The sequence below is a fragment of the Hyposmocoma kahamanoa genome, unplaced genomic scaffold, assembly GCF_003589595.1.
Source record: "Hyposmocoma kahamanoa isolate Upper Pololo Valley unplaced genomic scaffold, ASM358959v1 66, whole genome shotgun sequence".
NCBI classification, from domain to species: domain Eukaryota; kingdom Metazoa; phylum Arthropoda; class Insecta; order Lepidoptera; family Cosmopterigidae; genus Hyposmocoma; species Hyposmocoma kahamanoa.
This window is the reverse complement of record NW_020653854.1, coordinates 7,727,558-7,749,231: the sequence shown is the minus strand read 5'-3', so window position 1 is coordinate 7,749,231 and position 21,674 is coordinate 7,727,558. Positions and strand designations below refer to the sequence as shown.

Genomic DNA, 21,674 nt, shown 5'->3' with positions numbered 1-21,674 from the left:
TGTTAATAGTCTTCTAGAAGCGTGAATTTCGATGGTTCTCGCAAAGTTATGCCATCAGAGGTGTCAATATATATGTCGTAACTACGACGTGTCATGTGTCTATCAAAGGTTACACATAAATACGAAAACCTGATACTTGCGTTTGGAACATATCGAAATATCATTATGTTCATTATGAAATAATATTTAGTATACGAAAAAAATTTTAGAGTAACCGTAATGGTATGTGCGCAGTGGAGTAAAAGCTATCCACACTTCTGTGACGCCCGCGCCGACTAATCATTACTTTGAAGATACTTAACCCTAGGAAGTTTCAATGACGGAGCTCTCGATTTCCCTGCGGAGCAACAAATTTTCGTAACTGGTAGCTTGATTACCTGTTGCTCCAGTGATATATAACGATGTAATATACTTGTATATAATTTATACGAGCACATAAGTATTCAATAGGTACACAGATGCTTAGATGTAGGGTAACAATTTCCTCTGACATGGAGCGTAAATAGGATATCTGCCAAACGTATAATTTCTTAAGCAAATGACAGTATGCCGAGCAAACAAGCCGAGTAATGTAAGTTTTCTCAATTTAACGAGTTGAGATTCCGCAATGCATCTTAAGACAAGGCAATAAATTGCGTTGGCTTATTTATTGTATGTACCTACACACTCAATTAAGTTCGACAAATCCCAAGTCCATTATCTACCCAGAACGCTGCGAGAGGCCATTAAAATTAAAAACATCCTAATTTCAAGAAGAAAGATGGTTTCTCTGTACCACCAGTTTGGGATCCAATATTTCCTCTGATGAAAAATCCCAAGCCGCCAGCAGTACCTAGTAATTAATATGTTTTAATTAATGCTTATTACCATTATTACTTAATTAATAAAATTAAATTTAATAAAAAGAATTACATTGTTAAAATAAAAACATTTAAAACACGTGTAGCGCAAAATAAGAATGATGCCTTGAAAAAATTTGAAAATAAGGTATTTAATTCACATATATAATATTAGACTGGTAGATGACTTCTATTTCAGTCAGCCGTGTAAAGTGTCCGAAAAGTTGGTTTGTTTGAAAAAATAAATATACTCGATTTAGATCCGAAAAAATAGTTTCATTTCCTATTTTCATATCGTGTTTCTTTGAGAATTGTCTAATGATTCGATGCGACAGCTAGTTGGGATTGCATTTCAAAGTATCGTAGTAAGTAGGTCAAACACATTGCATCGTGTTGCGCCGACCGGTGAAGCGTGAACACAGCGCGCTCTTCACGACCACGTAGTCGCCAAACTCACACGCTCTATTTGAGGCGATTCGCTTTTTTATAACACACACGCACGGATATGTGCGGATTTGGAAACAATGCGAACGTTCTCACTTCGTTCGCTTTGTTTGACCACAAAATCATTTTTTCTTTTAACGTTTCACCCGTTTATTTGGGTAAAAAAATAGTTCAACCACGGTATGTGTCCGCAACTCGGTCAGTCGTCTATTTTGCATGTGGAAGGTTCCTGCATATAGCTTCTTAATGTATTATATCGATTGACTTCCACAATTACTCGTTGAGTAGCAAAACCCGCAGAAGCTTCTAATTACTAAGGGGAAAGCAAGATAATGACGGAACCTAAAAAAGGCTCCGCCAATAAGCTACCGTAAGACGACTATTTATAAAATAATATTACCTTATAATTTTAGTATTTATTGGAGTTAATACATTATGAACATTTATTACGGGACAACCCATTGTATAATTCTTTGTTTTGATACTGAACACATCCTGAAGAAGAAATAAATTAACGATATACCCATTGACTTACAAATAAATGGACGACGGGTCTAATACAAAAACCACGAAAAAAATGTCCCAAGTCAACCTATTCGAAATTTAAATTGTAATGTCATCGCAGTATCGCGCTGTCAGTCGAACAAATGAAGACGGAGGAATAAAGCGGAGTTTGGCGCTCTGTATACGATTTTAGCGCCTTAAAAGTGCGGACACTTTTTAGCGCGGACCCGACGTCCATATAATTGTAAGTCAATGGATATACCTACATAAATTTAAAAAGATGTCATCTAACAAATTAGAACCTTATTCATGTTCTCGGTTATGAACAAATACAGTCTTAAAGAGATTAAACCGCAAATCCATTAACGAGAGTCCTGTTCGCATATAAATTTGTGAAAACATCCTCAGTACAACTCTTGATGATATCGTCCTTTCTATAGCGTTTACAAAGGTAAAACTCGCAATATTACTTGAACCACAATGCCCAATCTACATAAAACCAAAAACTCATTACAAAAGGGAAATCTTGCGTTACCTAAAGCCCCAATTCATTGCATTATCGTGGTGACCTTATCGGTCCTGAGCATGTTTTCAACATTTTCACATCACAAACCGAGTGTCAGCCCAGTCGATAGTGTAATTTGTAGTAATCTGTCGTTCACGAGCCATGACCCTAACAAATTGGGGTGCGGTTAACTTATTAGTGAGTGTTAATTTTTCGTGAAATTGTTTTCGTGCTTTGTTGGAAAGAAAATTCCCACAAACAATGATTATCGACTTTTAAAATACACCTACTAAAGTGGTTTCAATGTTTGTTGTATTGTGCATTGATAAACATACATACAGATCAAATTGTATCAGGTGATGCCCAAGACTTAATCAAACAGCAATTTTGCCTTGAAAATTTTTCTACATGGATTTCTTACAGCTATTCATTGTTTAGTATCAAATTATCGGTTTTATTTTCACACTGTGAGTCTCAAGCTTGCTGTCAGAAGGCTTGTTGACACTTTTTGTGTGTGAACGAACACAAAGGCGGATGTAAAAGTAACTGCGGAACAGAGGTTAGCATATTCTATAAGGGAGTTCACGCGTTTTTGCAGGACTTTGTACACGCCAATGAACTGCTTCTTTCTGCGAACTCATTTTAAAATAATTTAGTTCCCTATTCGTGTACTGCTTGATAAACTATATTTTCGTAACAAATTTTACTGTTATTTCAAAAGATACCAAAAAAAACCAACGGGAATGACGTTAAATCATGGCTGCTCAATGTAAAAATAAAATTTTTATCTAATTAAATGAGGAGACCAGTAATAAGTCAAGTATATTTACATCACTGATGCTAATGAAGAAAAACCGTTGCTAATCACACAGATAATATTTACAATTTGCCAAATACCTAACTCTTAAATGCTGTTATATTGAAGAAAGTTTATTAGCAAACGAAACACGTAGAGCACCGTTCATTCCGTTCGGTTCCCGAGGCTCATTTGCGTATTTGCTCATTTGATTATACCTGACATCTTGCACATTATTTAACCAAGTTGCTTAGCATAAATAAAGGCAATTCATTAATGCTAACACCAGCAATCTACCCGCACCCTTGAAGATCCTTGAAATTTAGGAATGAGGTCGCTGTAAAAACTTTGTTGATCAACTTGAAATTATATGAGGGCAATAACTTAACGGCTTCGAGTTTAAACCAACCTAAATAGAGACAAGATTTACTAAAATACTGTGCATAACGAAATTTGAAAAGTATTCTGGAGAAAACCTTCTTTCCGTTAAGCCGTGTAAAATGCCCACCGATTTCACTAGCCCTTTTAGAAAGCCATTTATTTGAATATCGACGTACGTGTTTGCACGTTCATTTACACATATTATTTCCCAGAATAGAAGTTGTATTTACGACGTCATAGCATTACGTAATAGAAGTAAATACCTCGTTTTCACCCAGGAAATTGTGTTTGTAGAAGATTAACATTCACGTTTTGTGTTATTTTCAGGTTGGGAGCTAAAGGGTCTCCATTGCTATAAATTCTTCAACATAAGGCATTCATGGGAAAAGGCAGCAGAATTATGTCGGAGGTAATACTTATATACTGAACCCCTGTTACATTGAATTAACATCAACTTTTGTATTTAATTAATTTCATGTTTTTATGTTACAGATACGGCAGCGAACTCATGGTTGTAGACACGTACGCCGAAAACAATATTACTGCCAGGATGGTGCCGGCAAGTCCAACCAATAACCATTACTGGCTTGGCTTAGCGACTGTCGATGACCTTAGAACAAATACTCTAGAATCAGCAGCTGGAACACTTGTTTCACAGTATGCTGGATTTTGGGATTTAAAGCAACCGAATCCTAAGTATGGAGAATGTGTCGATGTTCATGTGTCATCTGATAGCCAGTCATGGGAACTAACGACCTGCGAAACTTTACTACCTTTTATGTGCAGAGCATCTGCCTGTCCAGCGGGTAAGTAACAAAAGATTGCCTTTGTTCAATTAGCTTCGTTAATTGAATTAGCTTCGAACAAGCGGAAACACAAACGCCAATACTAAGGTTAATAAAACAATAGAGTAACAATCCCTTTCTCTTTCAGGAACCTTCCATTGTTCAAATGGAAAATGTATAAACGCAGCCTTCAAATGTGACAAGCAAGACGACTGCGGTGATGCTTCGGACGAAATGGACTGTGCTGCCGAATGCCACTTTTATATGGCCAGTAGCGGAGATGTAGTTGAAAGTCCTAACTATCCTCATAAATATCCACCTTTTAGTGAATGCAAATGGACTCTTGAAGGACCACAAGGTCAAAACATAGTCTTACAGTTCCAAGATTTTGAAACTGAAAAGTCTTTCGATACTGTTCAAATTTTAGTAGGAGGCAGAACCGAAGATAAGTCTGTAAACTTGGCGACCCTGTCAGGAAAACAAGACTTATCTAATAAAGTTTACGTATCTGCATCGAACTTCATGATTATTAAATTCAGCACGGACGGATCTGTAGAAAGGAAAGGTTTCCGTGCTTCTTGGAAAACTGAGTCATCGAACTGCGGTGGTTTGCTTAGAGCCACACCTCAAGGCCAAGTATTGACCTCACCTGGCTATCCTAATGGTTACCCCGGCGGACTAGAATGCATGTACATTATTGAAGCTCAACCAGGCAGAATAGTATCACTAGAAATTGAAGACTTAGAGCTAGGAATGAACCGCGACTATATAGTTGTCAAAGACGGTAACACTCCATCCAGTCCAGTACTTGCAAGATTAACAGGACCGGGAGAAGAAAACACTAAAGTAATTATATCAACAACAAACCATCTTTACATGTACTTCAGAACTAGCCTCGGTGATTCTAAAAAGGGATTCAATATGAGGTACTCACAAGGATGCCGAGCAACAATAATAGCATCTAATGGAACATTTACATCGCCTGCTTATGGCTTAACCAACTATCCAAACAACCAAGAATGTTTGTACAGGATAAAAAATCCTAACGGCGGTCCGCTATCCTTGAAATTCGATGAATTTAACATACACCCTTCAGACATCGTTCAAGTTTTTGACGGGTCTAGCACAAATGGCCTAAGGTTACATTCTGAAAATGGATTTATTGTCAAACCTAGGATTACTCTAACGGCTTCAAGTGGCGAAATGCTTATTCGGTTTGTGTCTGACGCGTTACATAACGGAGAAGGATGGAAGGCGACATTCTCAGCTGGTAAGTATTTAAGTTAAGCAAGAATTAAATCATTAAATTACATTTCAATTGGCAGTAAAACAAGACGGTCAATAAAATATATTTTTATTTTAGATTGCCCACCCCTAAAGTCTGGACTTGGTGCACTAGCATCGAACAGGGATACCGCCTTTGGAACAGTCATAACATTCTCATGTCCAATTGGTCAAGAGTTTGCCACTGGCAAATCACGCATCACAACCAAATGTATGGATGGTGGAAAATGGTCAACCACTTATATTCCTAGCTGTCAAGGTAAATAGATTAAAGCAAATTCTATAGGATTTTTGGTTAATCAACGTTGTTTAGTACCGTTTTACCGAAAGCTAATAATTATATTATTTACAGAGGTTTACTGCGGTCCGGTTCCGCAAATCGATAATGGATTCTCCATTGGCTCAACTAACGTTACTTACCGAGGAGTCGCTACATATCAGTGTTACGCTGGATTCGCATTCCCAACGGGTCAACCTATTGAAAGAATTTCCTGTCTTTCCGATGGACGTTGGGAAAGAACACCAACTTGCCTTGGTAAGAAAGCAAATAGTTTATTTATATGTAGAGCCAACTTATTTCTCGTATTTATCATTTTATCGTATAAAGGTGTTTCAATATAATTCATTTTGTTTTTAAACTTCTTACAGCATCGCAATGCGTCGCTCTTCCGGACGTGGCACACGCTAATGTCACTATTTTAAATGGAGGCGGACGAAGCTACGGAACAATCGTACGCTACGAATGTGAACCTGGATATGTGCGATCCGGTCAGCCAGTTCTTCTTTGCATGAGCAATGGAACATGGTCTGGGGAAGTTCCATCGTGTTCGAAAGCTATTTGCCCTAATTTCCCCGAAATTAAAAATGGTTTCATGGTTGATCAATCAAGAATTTACATGTTTGGAGATGAAGCTCGCGTTCAATGTTACAAAGGTATTATTAAAGTTTCAGTTAACTACGAACTTGTTTACTTAGAGTGAAATTTATTTAAAACTTTAATTTTACTGTTTTCTTTTCCTTTCAGGTTTTAAACTGAATGGACCTAGCGTACTTAAGTGTGGACCTAACCAACAATTCGACCGAGCTCCAACCTGTGACGATATGAACGAGTGCTTAAGTAGTCAATGTGATGGTGCCTCAACCGAGTGCAAAAACACACATGGAGGCTTCTCCTGTCCGTGCAAACCTGGATTTACTCCAAATTTAGAATGTAGACCAGTAGGTGATTTGGGATTAATAAATGGAGCAATTCCCGATGAATCGATTACAACATCGACTCCTGAACTAGGATACTCGAAAGGAGTAAGTACAATAACATTAAATAGTAGTTGTTCAGGTAAGTATCGACAAAACTAAGACTAATTACATTTCTTTTTAACTAGATGGTGCGCCTAAACAATGGAGGAGGCTGGTGTGGTAACAATCTTGAAGCTGGAGCGAACTGGGTACTTATCGATTTAAGAGCTCCAACTGTCATCAGAGGATTTAGAACAATGAGCGTTATGCGTGCAGATGGCAACATCGCCTTCACATCTGCCATTAGAATTCAGTATACCAATGATTTAACCGACGTTTTTAAAGATTACACAAACCCTGACGGTACTGCAGTAGAATTCCGCATCTTGGAACCAACTCTATCAGTTCTGAACTTACCTATGCCAGTCGAAGCTCAGTATGTTAAATTCAAAATACAAGATTACGTAGGAGCCCCATGCTTAAAGCTCGAAGTCATGGGATGCGCCAGGTTAGATTGTTCAGACATCAATGAGTGTTCCGAAAACAATGGTGGCTGTGATCAGAAATGCATAAATACGTAAGTAGAACCGTCAAATAAATGATGTATTGTTCTAAAAATTGTTTATTTACATACTCTTTGTATTTATTTTAGGCCTGGAAACTTCTCATGCGCCTGCAACCTTGGGTTCGAACTTTATTCTTCTAATGGAACTGCTGGATTTTCCATTGAAAAATCGGAAACTGGAAACCGAGACGGTGATACTTATCAAAAAAACAAATCTTGCGTTCCTGTGATGTGTCCATCTCTGGCATCACCTGAAAATGGCAAGCTTTTATCGACAAAATCTTCCTATCATTTCGGAGATATTGTAGAATTCCAATGTGACTTTGGATACGTCATGTCTGGATTCTCATCACTTCTATGTACTTCAAGCGGAACGTGGAACGGAACCGCCCCTGAATGCCAATGTAAGAAGCATATTTTTCTTTACCACCATTTTACAAATTTTATTTTTTTCGGTAATCCAAATAAAATATTAACTGACATTATTTTACAGATGCTCGATGTGTAACTTTGTCTGATGACAAAAACGATGGCCTGAAGATAATCAGGGAAGATCCTGAAAGTGTGCTACTGCCATACAGAGACAATGTCACCATCACTTGCACAGCCGCCGGACGTCAACTAAGAAACACTGTTACGTCATCTTTTAGACAATGTGTTTACGATCCTAAACCGGTAAGCGAATTTTAATACCATTAATGAATAAATACGTTTTTTTTTAATTATGTCAGTATTGACTTATGAACCACATACGTACTACATTTCAGGGTCTTCCTGACTATTGGTTATCGGGTGCGCAACCTCAATGTCCGAGAAAAGACTGTGGCGTACCTATGCCCACGCCTGGGGCAGAATATGGACAATATCTTGACACTAGATACCAGAGCTCCTTTTTCTTTGGATGTCAAAATACTTTCAAACTTGCGGGACAAACAAGCAAACACGATAATGTGGTCCGTTGTCAAGCTAATGGCATATGGGACTTTGGAGATCTAAGGTGTGAAGGTCCAGTATGTGAAGATCCTGGAAGGCCTGCCGACGGTTATCAACTCGCGAGAAGTTATGAGCAAGGATCCGAAGTACTATTTGGCTGCTCAAGACCTGGATATATTCTGATAAACCCCAGGCCAATCTCGTGTATTCGCGACCCTGAATGTAAAGTCATCAAGCCACTTGGTTTAGCTTCAGGCAGAATTCCTGATTCTGCTATCAACGCAACGTCAGAAAGGCCCAATTATGAAGCAAAAAATATCAGGCTTAATTCTGTTACTGGTTGGTGTGGTAAACAAGAAGCATTTACATACGTCAGTGTTGACTTGGGCAAAGTTTATAGAGTGAAGGCTATACTTGTCAAGGGTGTCGTAACGTCAGACATAGTGGGACGTCCTACAGAAATCAGATTCTTCTACAAACAAGCCGAAAATGAAAATTATGTTGTGTACTTTCCCAACTTTAACCTAACAATGAGAGATCCTGGTAACTACGGTGAATTGGCCATGATTACACTACCTAAATATGTTCAAGCAAGATTTGTTATATTAGGCATTGTTAGTTTCATGGATAATGCATGCTTGAAATTCGAACTGATGGGCTGCGATGAGCCATCAGCCGAACCTTTATTAGGCTATGATTATGGATATTCACCATGTGTTGATAATGAACCACCAGTGTTCCAAAATTGCCCACAGCAGCCAATTGTTGTGCAAACTGACGTCAACGGCGGTCTGCTACCAGTAAACTTTACTGAACCAACTGCGATTGATAATTCAGGCGCCATCGCTAGGCTAGAAGTTACACCTGCACATTTCAGAACACCTATTCAAGTTTTCCACAATATGGTAGTACGATACGTGGCCTTCGACTTTGACGGAAATGTTGCTATTTGCGAAGTGAATATTACAGTACCCGATTACACACCTCCAAAACTTAGTTGCCCACAGAGCTACGTCATCGAATTAGTAGACAAACAAGTCAGTTACGCTGTTAATTTCAACGAAACCAGAAGGAGAATTAACGCAACAGATGCATCTGGCGATGTATTCTTAAAATTCATTCCTGAACGAGCAGTTATTCCTATTCGCGGTTATGAAAATGTTACCGTGATTGCTTCTGATAAGTATGGAAATAAAGCCCAATGTCACTTCCAAGTTTCTGTACAAGCCACACCTTGCGTAGACTGGGAACTACAAGCCCCTGCCAATGGTGCTCTTAACTGCCTACCTGGTGACAGGGGAATCCAGTGTATAGCTACATGCAGTCCCGGCTTTAGATTCACTGACGGAGAACCAGTTAAGACTTTCGTATGCGAAACCAAGCGTCAATGGGTACCAACTGCAGTAGTACCAGACTGTGTTTCTGAAAGTAGGTGAAATCTTTGTCATATTATTGATCATGTTGTTTCCATGTTCATTAACTCTTTTGAATTAATGCTCTAATCTCTATATTTATTTCAGATACACAACAAGCAACATACCACGTCGTGGCTAGTGTACAGTACCGCGCTCTTGGTGCCGTCTCCAACGCTTGCTTGCCACAATACAAGGATTTACTAGCTCAATACGATAACATCCTTAATGAAAGACTCTCTCAACGCTGTTCTGCAGTCAACGTAAACATAAACGTGACATTTATCAAGGCAATGCCAAGCCTTCTTGATGAAAATGTAGTCAAAATGGACTTCGTTTTAGCGATTACTCCCGCGATAAGGCAAACGCAACTGTATGATCTTTGTGGTTCTACACTGAATCTCATCTTCGATTTATCTGTTCCATACGCTAGTGCTCTTATCGAGCCTGTGCTCAACGTTTCATCTATTGGCAACCAATGCCCACCACTGAGAGCGATCCGAAGCTCAATTACAAGGGGCTTTACCTGCAGTGTCGGAGAGGTTCTGAATATGGATACCAACGACGTTCCAAGATGCTGTGAGTAACAAAATCACAAATATGGTACAACCACTAAAGACAATTAGTATTTGACGGTTGTTTTTATGGGATTTTTTTTCTTTTAGTGCACTGCCCTGCTGGTACTTTCGCCGGAGAAAAACAGAAGTCCTGCACAATGTGTCCAAGAGGTTATTTCCAAAACCAAGCTCGACAAGGTTCCTGCCTCAAATGTCCGCAAGGAACATTTACTAGGGAAGAAGGCTCCAAAGATGTCACGGACTGTATACCTGTTTGTGGATACGGTACATATTCACCAACTGGTTTAGTACCTTGTCTAGAGTGTCCAAGAAACAGCTACACTGGAGAGCCTCCGGTAGGAGGATTCAAGGACTGTCAGGCTTGTCCCGTCAACACATATACTTACCAACCAGCTGCCCCTGGAAGAGATAGGTGCAGAGTCAAATGTGCTCCTGGTACTTACTCACCAACTGGACTAGCCCCGTGCTCACAATGTCCAAGGAATTTCTACCAAAACTTAGTAGGCCAAATAGAATGCATGGAATGCCCTACGAACATGAAAACTGTAGGCACAGGAGCTACAGGTTTAGAGGAATGTTTGCCGGTGGAATGTTCGAACAGCGCTTGCCAACATGGTGGTCTTTGTGTGCCAAAGGGACACGGTGTTCAATGTTATTGCCCTGCTGGTTTCTCAGGACGTAGATGTGAGATAGACATTGACGAGTGCGCTAGTAAACCATGCTACAACGGTGGTACTTGCACTGATCTCCCACAAGGATACAGATGCTCTTGTCCTCCTGGTTATGGGGGCATTAACTGCCAGGAAGAAAAGTCAGATTGTCGTAATGACACCTGTCCCGAGAGAGCTATGTGCAAAGATGAACCAGGATACAACAACTACACCTGCCTATGTAGAGCAGGTTACACTGGTATTGACTGCGATGTTACGGTAAGAAGCATTGAAATGTTATTCTGCTTACGTCACTTTATATACTATCAATGTAATGACAAAAAATTTAAATTCTCTTACAGATTGATCCGTGCACTGCAAATGGAAATCCTTGCACAAATGGTGCTTCCTGTATCGCTCTCCAACAAGGAAGATATAAATGTGAATGTTTACCCGGATGGGAAGGCCAATTATGTGAAATCAACACTGATGACTGTATTGAAAAACCATGTCTCCTTGGTGCACACTGTACTGACTTAGTTAACGATTTTAGTTGTGCTTGTCCACAAGGGTTCACTGGAAAACGCTGCCATGAGAAGATTGATCTTTGTTCTAATGAACCTTGCAAACACGGTATATGTGTCGATAAACTCTTTGTTCATCAATGCATTTGCGATCCAGGCTGGACAGGACCATCTTGCGATATCAACATCAACGAGTGTGTGATGTCTCCTTGTGAAAATGGTGGTCAATGCATTGACAGTGTTGATGACTATACTTGTAATTGCGAACCTGGATTCACCGGTAAAAGGTGTCAACATACGATCGATGACTGTACTTCTAACCCTTGCCAGAACGGTGCAAGTTGTATTGACCAAATAGACGGATTCTCCTGTAAATGCAGACCTGGCTTCATCGGTCTACAGTGTGAGACGGCTATCGACGAATGTTTGACAGAACCTTGTAACCCTATTGGCACTGATCGATGCATTGATCTGGACAACAAATACCAATGTGTATGCCGAGAAGGCTTCACAGGAGAATTCTGTGAAACAAATATTGATGATTGCGCTTCTAACCCTTGCTTTAATGGTGGATCTTGTAAAGATGAAATAGGTGGCTATAGATGTACCTGCCAAACGGGATGGACAGGACATCGTTGTGAAAATGACATCGGTAACTGCATGAACAGGCCGTGCCAAAACAACGCTAAATGTATTAATCTTTTCCAAGACTACTTCTGCGTGTAAGTACTTACAACTCTTATACCAATAACTATGTTTATTTCAAAGAACGTATTGTAATATAAATTTACTCAATGTTACTTTTAGATGCCCAAGTGGAACTGATGGAAAACAATGTGAGACTGCACCCGAACGGTGCATCGGAAATCCTTGCATGCATGGCGGAAAGTGTCAGGACTTCGGCTCTGGCCTTAACTGCACTTGTTCAAATGATTATACAGGCATTGGTTGCCAGTACGAGTTTGATGCTTGTGAGGCTGGACTATGTCAGAATGGTGCAACATGTGTTGATGACGGTGAAAATTACTCCTGCATCTGTGCCCCTGGTTTCAAGGGAAAGAACTGTGACGAAGATATCATTGACTGCAAGGAAAACTCTTGCCCACCATCAGCAACGTGTATCGACCTACCTGGAAGATTCTACTGCCAATGTCCTTTCAACCTCACTGGAGATGATTGCAGAAAGAGTAAGTTTCACTATTCCACTCGGTGGCATCCAAATGTAAATTTTCTTCATTATTTACTATCGTTTTATAATTGATTTATTATTTTCAGGTATTAATGTCGATTTTGACCTATACTTTAGTGATCCACTCCGCTCTAGTGCTGCTCAAGTAGTACCATTTGACACTGGATCGACCGACAGTCTTACAATCGCGATGTGGGTACAGTACACACAACAAGACGAAGGTGGCATCTTCTTCACCGCATACAGTGTCAGGTATACGACGATTTTCATTAATGCCCACCAAGTCATTAGATAAATATTTATTGCATAGATTACTAGAAATTAAAATATTATTGTTTCATTTTCAGCAATTCCCACATTGCTCTCAACAGAAGGCCCGTCATTCAGGCTCACTCCAATGGTGTCCAAGTATCTCTATTCCCTAAACTACAAGATGTCTATCTAAGCTTTGGTGAATTCGCTACAGTGAACGATGGACAGTGGCATCACGTGGCTTTGGTATGGGACGGCAACAATGGAGGCGAACTAACACTTATAACTGAAGGATTAATTGCTAGCAAGATTGAAGGATATGGTAGCGGACGAACACTGCCAAAATAGTAAGTGGACTTATCAATGGACCTTCATGAAACTAAGATAAACAATATTAGCTACAATATAAATTAACACTTATTATTTATTTTCAGTGTTTGGGTAACGCTAGGAAAACCTCAATCAGACAATCCAAAAGCCTACACTGAATCCGGCTTCCAAGGTCACTTAACTAAAGTACAAATCTGGAATCGCGCTTTGGACATTACAAATGAAATACAAAAACAAGTTCGCGACTGCAGAACCGAGCCTGTCTTGTACAATGGACTGGTTTTAAATTGGGCCGGATACGAAGATGTCATCGGTGGAGTTGAGAGAATAGTACCATCGCATTGTGGCCAAAGAGTTTGCCCTAATGGTTACACTGGCAGTAAATGTCAACAATTGCAAGTCGACAAAGAACCACCTCGGGTTGACCGTTGCCCTGGTGACTTATGGGTCATTGCTAAGAATGGTTCTTCGATTGTCAACTGGGATACACCTGTGTTCAGCGATAACGTAGGAGTCGCAAGAGTAATCGAAAAATCTGGACATAGGCCAGGGCAAAATCTTGCATGGGGAGCTTATGACATCGCTTACATTGCCTATGATGCTGCTGGCAATGCCGCTACTTGCACTTTCAAAGTCACTGTACTATGTAAGTAAAAGGACTGTTCCTTTACGTATGTTTGTTTTGTACGAAGTTTAATGCTGTCTTAAGTAAAATTACACAAATTTGTTTATACATTTCAGCGGAATTCTGTCCTGCATTGGCTGATCCTCTCGGTGGATACCAGTCGTGCCGCGACTGGGGAGCAGGTGGACAATTTAAGGTGTGCGAAATCGCCTGTCGCGATGGTCTTCGCTTCTCTCAACCGATACCACCATTTTACACCTGCGGAGCTGAGGGATTCTGGAGACCTACAACTGACCCAAGCCTGCCTCTTGTGTATCCTGCATGCTCACGTAAGTAACAGAAAATACTTTCTAGTTCAGAGAGAAATACTACTAAAAATACTGGCTTACAACTGATTGTTGTCTACTTGCCCTTTTACAGCGGCATCCCCAGCTCAGAGAGTATTCAAAATTTCAATGTTGTTCCCGAGTTCCGTGCTTTGTAATGACGCTGGACAAGCTGTACTTCGACAGAAAGTACGCAGCGCTATCAACCAACTTAACAGGGACTGGAACTTCTGCTCTTATGCTGTCGACGGTAAGGCATCAAACAGTGTGATCATAATTTTAAATCAACATTACATGTTTACTAATAAGAGTTTATTCATCAGGTACTCGAGAATGTAAAGAATTGGACATCAATGTCAAATGCGACCACCGCGCCAATGTAAGGCAAACAAGACAAATATCTTCACCACCAAGTGCCACTACGGAAGACACCTACGTTCTGGATACTATAATTCCAGTAGAAGAGTGAGTATACGTAAAAACAAGTGACTGATATTTAATAAAGTTTAAGTACCATTAATTTAGAGTAGGAAGTTTGAGACAGGTGTTGGAGTAGGTAGATGCACACAAACTTTGGCAGAATAAACTTGTTACTTACACTTCTGTAGAGCACTGTTTAGTAGCATGTGTTGTTGAACACAAGCACTTCTAGTTCAGGTAACAAATAGAGTTAACTGCACTACAATGTATAAGTACCTATATCAACTTCTGTACTCTATTTTAAGCATGTTCTATGGTCCCTTCTATCACGATTGCATGTATTTGTCTGGCACTTAGGACACGAGGCACTAGGGAAGGACGGCAAGTCGGCGATACGTACAGCATTGAGATCGCTTTCCCATCTGTCAAGTAAGTACCGTGCATGTCTTTTAATAGCAGTAGTACTTAACGTAATTTGATACGTAGTGGAAAAAGGTATAGATAAAACATGGAAAACAGAAGCAGAGGCGTTTGTCAAAAGACAAGATCCTATTAACGTGTAATTGTTTCATGAGGAGCCACTTAAATCGTCAATTTACTGAAAAAGATCACTTTATCGGCCCTTTAACGCAATTTCAATATATTTATGAAGACCAACGACTTTTATTTGGTGCAAAATACCTATAAAAATTCGAGGCACGTGTTATGCTAATGAGGAAAATAACTTTTCAGCGACCCAGTGATCCACGGCGGCAACAATGAACGGTCTACCGTACAGAGATTATTGGAGAAGCTTATACTCGAAGACGAACAGTTCGACGTGAGAAACATTCTTCCGAACACAGTGCCTGACCCGGCCAGTTTGGAGCTCGTTTCTGATTACGCTTGCCCTATGGGACAGGTTGTTATGGCTCCTGATTGCGGTAAGTCTCATAACTATCCTATTTATTTTACAATACCATTTGTCGGCTAAATTCGGATACCTCATAACCTCCATTAATGTGAACTAGTGAATAGGCACAAAAAACAGAATTACTATAAATAATTATAAAACAATCTATGATATTACTCTTGAAAAGCAAAAAAGGGATTTCATCCGGAAACGGAATTACGAGGTTTTCAAATATAACCGACGCATGGTATCTTAAATTTACAAATCTTCAAGCTATAAGTATATTTACGATGTATGTATGAATTGTCTTGTCTTCATTTCCCCATCAATAACTTTCTGTGAGAAATTTTATTTCAATATGTGACTCCACATGTAAGTTCTCAAAAATAATTGCAGTGGCCTGCGCGGTGGGTACATATCTGGACGCGGCTAGTGACAGCTGCAAACCCTGCCCGATGGGCACGTACCAATCGGAAGCTGGTCAACTGCAATGCATCTCTTGCCCGGCTATTGCTGGGCAGCCTGGCGTCACACAGGCCCCTGGCGCTCGAAGTGCAGCTGACTGTAAAGGTAGAAATATGTTTTATATTATTATATCTTTATTAAGCAAATCTTGAATAAGTAACTAAAAATTTTTTTACTAGACTTTTTTGTCTCTTTACTCCGTGGGTTTATGTAAAAAAGAGTAATAACAATGGTTATTAGGCGTCGCCTAGATATACAATTCTTATTAATTCGAAATCCGTGATGGTATATCTATTTCAAATATCCACTTATTTCTAACAGAACGATGTGCCGCTGGCAAATACTATGATGCGGAAGCGGATCTTTGTCGCCCTTGCGGCCATGGATCGTACCAACCTCGCGAAGGTGCCTTCACATGTATAGCCTGTCCCAGAGGACAGACTACCAGAGCCACTGAAGCCGTGTCTTCGGCTGAGTGTAGAGACGATTGTCCTTCAGGTAAATTTGCCTACATATGGATAACAAAAATATAGAGGCACAGCTCTATAAAGTACCTTAACATAAATATAGCAAACAAAATTCGATTCCTGTTACTAAAACGTACAATTATATCCAGAAGTACAATAACAAAATAACTTATGAAGAGTTATGACATGAAATTAATGTGTAACAAATTAACATTATTCATTTGGTTCTGGTTACTCAATACTGACGTTTTAGTGGCGGAGTCTTAATTCTACCTTACTCAGTATTTGGCAGTTAGCCAAGTTGTGTCTTAATTACATTAATCCTGTTTAGTGCTACCTTATATCACTTTTAATGTGCATGGTTTTTATTTATGGCTTACGTAATTCTAGGCGAACAATTAGGCAATGATGGAGGATGCGAACCGTGCCCGCGAGGAACTTGGAGGGCTAACGGCGCTGGGGCTGCTTGTGCGCCATGCCCGCCTGGTACCACGACTCCACAAGACGGCGCTTCTACGCCGGACCAATGCTCTTTGCCTATCTGTAGACCTGGTAAGTCGTGCAAGGATGAAAAAGAAGCCTTATTTTTACAAAACAAACTGAGAGTATTGTCATATTATAACAACAATTCAACAATAGCACCAGGCGGACATAAACCAAATACAAACTGCAACGAGCACATACAGAAATTCGTAAGGTCCGTTGACTCGTTTCGTAGCTCAGGTGTGGGAGACGTCGCTGGCTCGAGTCCATCTGGATCGAAGGAATTTGTGTTCAATCTTTTTATTAATAATTATAGTAAACTAGTGGAGTAATTCCACAAAAATAATTGAATATCGTAGTATGGTAGTAAAACATGGTGACATTAGGTATTATAACATTACACAGGTGTCTATTATGTCTCGCCTTATTGTCCTTCTAGTGGTTTACGCATCCACTGCATCGGACCAGAGCGAGTTTCTTCTGTCCAATTGACGAAAGGAATAATTTATAATAAAATCTATTCATAATTTCAGGTTCATACCTCAATGTGACATTTAATAGCTGCGTACAGTGCAAACAGGGAACATACCAGTCGGAAACGCAGCAAACTACCTGTATAACATGTCCCATCAATACCAGCACAAATGGATCTGGCGCTGTAAGTATTTAAATACATTATTTGTTTAAAGAATACAATAACGAGATATTTTTATTGGAGGAGGGATTTATTTAGGGTCTATCTATGCAGAACCTGCCTGAATAGGTACCCATTCCTACTTCTATTATATATTATTATATTCTACCATATATTAGCAGCAGTAGAGATCCTCGTGAAAGAGTTCGTCCAGGGAAGTACTGCCACCTTGCCTCTTTCTGCCGCCAAGCACTAATGTCAGCATTACTGTGTAAGGGTGTTGGTGAAATTACAGGCACGCGGGACTCGTAAACTTATGTCTCAGGGTGACGGGTGCAGTGGCAGTGACCCTCAGATCTTTGGGATTTAAAGCTCTGAGTGGCACTTATAATGTTATGTGCAGGCATGTAGCTTACCATCAGGCGCACGACTTGTTTGTCCTGTCACTTGATATTATAAAAAAAACTTCAAAGCAGCACTCCTATGTTCCGCATTGAAGGGAAAGGCCAGAGAGGCACTTGAAACTTAAGATCTTATGTCCTATAGCCGGCAAAGCATTTTCAATATTAAGGATACGTCCATAGTGTCTCAAATATGTAGGTATTTTCACTTTTCTGCTCACTATGTTCCTTTACTCCGTAGGTCCATTTCAATTTCTCAAATATTTATCGTCAATGAACAAGTTGTCTGCTAAATATTGTATGCTTAAAAGAACCTTTTTTACCTTTGAAATCATATCATACGCGTTAAAGCCTCATAACGATTTCCTCGATTGCCGCCGCCATCTCTTTGTGCATACCGTTGAAAACAAATAGTACCATTCTTTTGATGATTTTATTCACTATTAAAATAAAAAGATCTTGTTCTAAGCAACATACCAATATACTCAATTGTTTGCAGACTTCAGAATCAGAATGTACGAACCCATGTGAGACGAACGGCCCTCAAATGCACTGCAGTGTGAACGCATACTGCTTGCTGCAAAGTAATGGCAAGTTTAATTGCGAGTGTAAACCTGGCTTCAATGGCACTGGGGAAGTTTGTGATGGTACGTATAACTAATTGTAGACACCACTTTATTGGTAAATAACAACGTTTCAGGCCCGTTGGTTTGTTTGAAAAAAACAAATATACGCGATTTAGATCCAAAAAACTGACCTCAAAAGTTCGTGGAATTACATCTATTTGCCAAGTTTTATTGAAATCGGTTACCGGAAAGTTCGCGAAACCGTTTGCCTCCCTTAGAGGTGGAATATTTTCTTCAAATTCAATTGGGACCAATACTGAGGTACCCTCTTTTCAAGAAAAAAAAGAATCATCAAAATCGGTTCACAAATGCCTGAGTAATGCGTAGCACATACAAAAAAATACAGTGGTATTGAGAACCACCTCCATTTAAGAGTCAGTTAAAACCAAACATGAATAAATCGAGTGAATTTTGACCTACCACGTATACCTTTTCAGTGAAGAACCACACTATTGATCATCATCAAAACTTTATTTCCAGACCTCTGCTTAAATTTCTGCGACAACGGTGGCGAGTGCGTTAAAGACGCCAGAGGTGAACCATCCTGCAGATGTACCGGTTCCTTCACGGGACGACATTGCCGCGAGAAGAGCGAGTTCGCGTACATAGCCAGTGGTGTCGCTGGAGGAGTCATCTTCATTATTTTCTTAGTGCTGCTTGTATGGATGATCTGTGCCAGGTTTGTAGTTTCTCTTTACCTTTATTTTAAAATGTGTGTCTTCTTTTCTAATTAATACATTCAGTCGTTACTTTGCGAAATCCACGTACTTAACTTAAATTATAAATAAATAACTTCGCTGCTCCGTGAACCCAGTGAAGGTTAAATTGTGCAAAAATTTTCACACAACACCACGAAATTTGTGAAAAAAAAGCTGTACATATGAATATAGTTGCGCTCATGGTTGCGCTTGTGTTATTTATTTCATTAATTTTATGCGGGGGAAGGGTGGTGGGTGATGAAAAAAAAGTTCCCACCCGCTCTTATTTTGCACAATTTAACTTCACTTGGTTCACGGAGTAACAAAGTAATTTACTTCCATTTTGTTTCTAATACTTATTTACAAAGATGGCGGCATTCGTAATTTTCCCGATAAAATAATAGTCAAAGTAGATCCGTCAAGTGAATTCAAAGATACCGAAAAGCGATACAAAGACATTTTCGTATTCACGACGTGACGCCTCGATGAAGATAAAGATAATAAAACAAACAAATCCAGTCTAAAAAAAGGAGGTTCTCAATTAAACTATTTTTTTGTACGTATGTTACGCGATTTGTGAACCGATTTTCATGGTTCTTTTTTTGTTGAAAAGAGGTTAACTCAGATGTGGTACCATTTAAATTTGGAGAAAATATTCCACCTGGCAAAGTAGGGGATGAATGACTTTTGGTCGATTTTTTTAGTACTCTGCACTATTTTATACAATTACACGGCCTAAATTGCCAAGGCACTGTGAAATTCATAAATAGATAACATTAAAATTAATTCACAGAAGGCAGACGTTCATCCATCCTTGTACAAAATCTCAAACACTATCGATGTAGAGTTAGTTTATCAATGCAAACAGAATATGTGTTATTTTTTCACATTTTTTGACAGATCATCAAAGAAACGGGAACCAAAGAAGACATTAACCCCAGCTATCGACCAAAATGGCTCCCAAGTCAACTTCTACTACGGAGCGCACACGCCATACGCGGAATCCATCGCCCCATCCCACCACTCCACGTACGCCCACTATTACGACGACGAGGAAGACGGATGGGAGATGCCTAATTTCTATAACGAGACATATATGAAAGAAAGTCTTCACAATGGAATGAATGGAAAAATGAATAGTCTAGCTCGGTCGAATGCTAGCATTTACGGGACAAAAGATGACCTCTATGACAGATTAAAGAGGCACGCGTACCCTGGTAAGAAAGGTCAGTATTTTTAAGGCACGTAGTTAGTCTACACCTTTTTTTTAATTTTATGCAGCTTTACGCACGGACTGATAACTGCTGAAATGGTGGCATTCTATGACAATCGTAGAGTTCGAGAAATAGTTACAAATTTAAAATTGTCATCCTTTTCCCCCTCCGTTTAAATCATAATTTACCAAAGTGGTCCCTACCGCGCCCCAGTGGGCACTGAAGAGTCAGTTGCAGCATCAGGTCAAGGCAGCTACTATATTATTGTACTGTCATCGGATTTGAAGTATTCGGTTAAACAAAGATTCCCTTTATGACTGAGATCCCTACAGTAACTGAGAAGACCTGATGATTATGATCATGCGACTTTAGTAGAAACAGTAACGGACTAATTCATCCAAAAACTGTAGTCAAACAAAAGAACCAAACCCAAAGCCAAACCATCTTGAGCATTTATGAGTTCTAGCTTTTATTTAATTATATATAGAGTTCTTATTATCTCACTATACACACTTGCCGTGCATGTCTGTCCACGCATATCATACAATCGATTCGTGTTTTGTGTTATTATGTTGACCTCTCAGCTATTTATTTAGGTGCTTGGCTTACTTATGACGTCTATTACACCATTTCGATACATGATGCAATGCTCATTCTGACACCGTTCGTTACAGATAAGAGTGACAGCGACAGCGAAGGTCAGTAACCGCAACAAAGGACTGTTTTGTCGTATTCTGGTCAGACTTACATAACAATACGTACTAGTTTCAAATTCTCGGTATACCCGAACAATTATAGTCAATATTATGGTACGATTGCATTAATAATTGTATGCCCTTTTAATGTAGAACACAATTTAAGACCATTCAAAATCTTTCAAAAAGCGAAATTCTAAGATACTAAAATATTTTTAACTACTTATATAGTGTGAATTACTTTAGGTTTAATAACATTATACATTACACAGGACTATGTGTTAAATACTGACAACCTACCAGGACTGTAATATTAACATCGTATACAACAACTTTTGTTCCATGACTTAATAATCCGTCAGATTTTAGTTCCGTACTAAAACAAAAATATTTACATAGATCGCTCAAAACTCTAAAACACAGGAGCGGGGGTGAGGATCGTCGGCGCGCACGTTTGCACATTTGAACTTACAGCCATACCACCAAATACAAAAATAAAAAGTGTCAGGTAGTACAACTAA

At 39.4% G+C, this 21,674-nt stretch overlaps 1 protein-coding gene across 5 annotated transcripts in view; it reads left to right on the top strand.

Moving 5' to 3' along the window:
* Positions 1–21,674, top strand: part of LOC113231662 (sushi, von Willebrand factor type A, EGF and pentraxin domain-containing protein 1) — a 115,713-nt gene extending 94,039 nt beyond the window's left edge. For 3 of the 5 annotated variants that reach the window (XM_026466097.1, XM_026466099.1, XM_026466098.1), the window contains 31 exons: positions 3,797–3,878; positions 3,962–4,275; positions 4,403–5,524; positions 5,618–5,797; positions 5,891–6,073; positions 6,187–6,471; positions 6,563–6,840; positions 6,921–7,351; positions 7,427–7,743; positions 7,833–8,014; positions 8,107–9,700; positions 9,793–10,263; positions 10,350–11,191; positions 11,275–12,158; positions 12,244–12,623; positions 12,712–12,877; positions 12,973–13,224; positions 13,312–13,853; positions 13,949–14,161; positions 14,253–14,408; positions 14,482–14,623; positions 14,936–15,007; positions 15,311–15,501; positions 15,867–16,040; positions 16,257–16,433; positions 16,793–16,954; positions 17,419–17,543; positions 18,420–18,567; positions 19,027–19,225; positions 20,145–20,470; positions 21,133–21,674. In XM_026466097.1, coding sequence (XP_026321882.1) covers positions 3,797–3,878; positions 3,962–4,275; positions 4,403–5,524; positions 5,618–5,797; positions 5,891–6,073; positions 6,187–6,471; positions 6,563–6,840; positions 6,921–7,351; positions 7,427–7,743; positions 7,833–8,014; positions 8,107–9,700; positions 9,793–10,263; positions 10,350–11,191; positions 11,275–12,158; positions 12,244–12,623; positions 12,712–12,877; positions 12,973–13,224; positions 13,312–13,853; positions 13,949–14,161; positions 14,253–14,408; positions 14,482–14,623; positions 14,936–15,007; positions 15,311–15,501; positions 15,867–16,040; positions 16,257–16,433; positions 16,793–16,954; positions 17,419–17,543; positions 18,420–18,567; positions 19,027–19,225; positions 20,145–20,470; positions 21,133–21,164 — 10,622 coding nt within the window. In that variant the 3' untranslated portion in view covers positions 21,165–21,674. The remainder of the gene's footprint in view (positions 1–3,796; positions 3,879–3,961; positions 4,276–4,402; positions 5,525–5,617; positions 5,798–5,890; positions 6,074–6,186; positions 6,472–6,562; positions 6,841–6,920; positions 7,352–7,426; positions 7,744–7,832; positions 8,015–8,106; positions 9,701–9,792; positions 10,264–10,349; positions 11,192–11,274; positions 12,159–12,243; positions 12,624–12,711; positions 12,878–12,972; positions 13,225–13,311; positions 13,854–13,948; positions 14,162–14,252; positions 14,409–14,481; positions 14,624–14,935; positions 15,008–15,310; positions 15,502–15,866; positions 16,041–16,256; positions 16,434–16,792; positions 16,955–17,418; positions 17,544–18,419; positions 18,568–19,026; positions 19,226–20,144; positions 20,471–21,132) is intronic. The other 2 variants (XM_026466100.1, XM_026466101.1) reach the window with 2 other exon arrangements.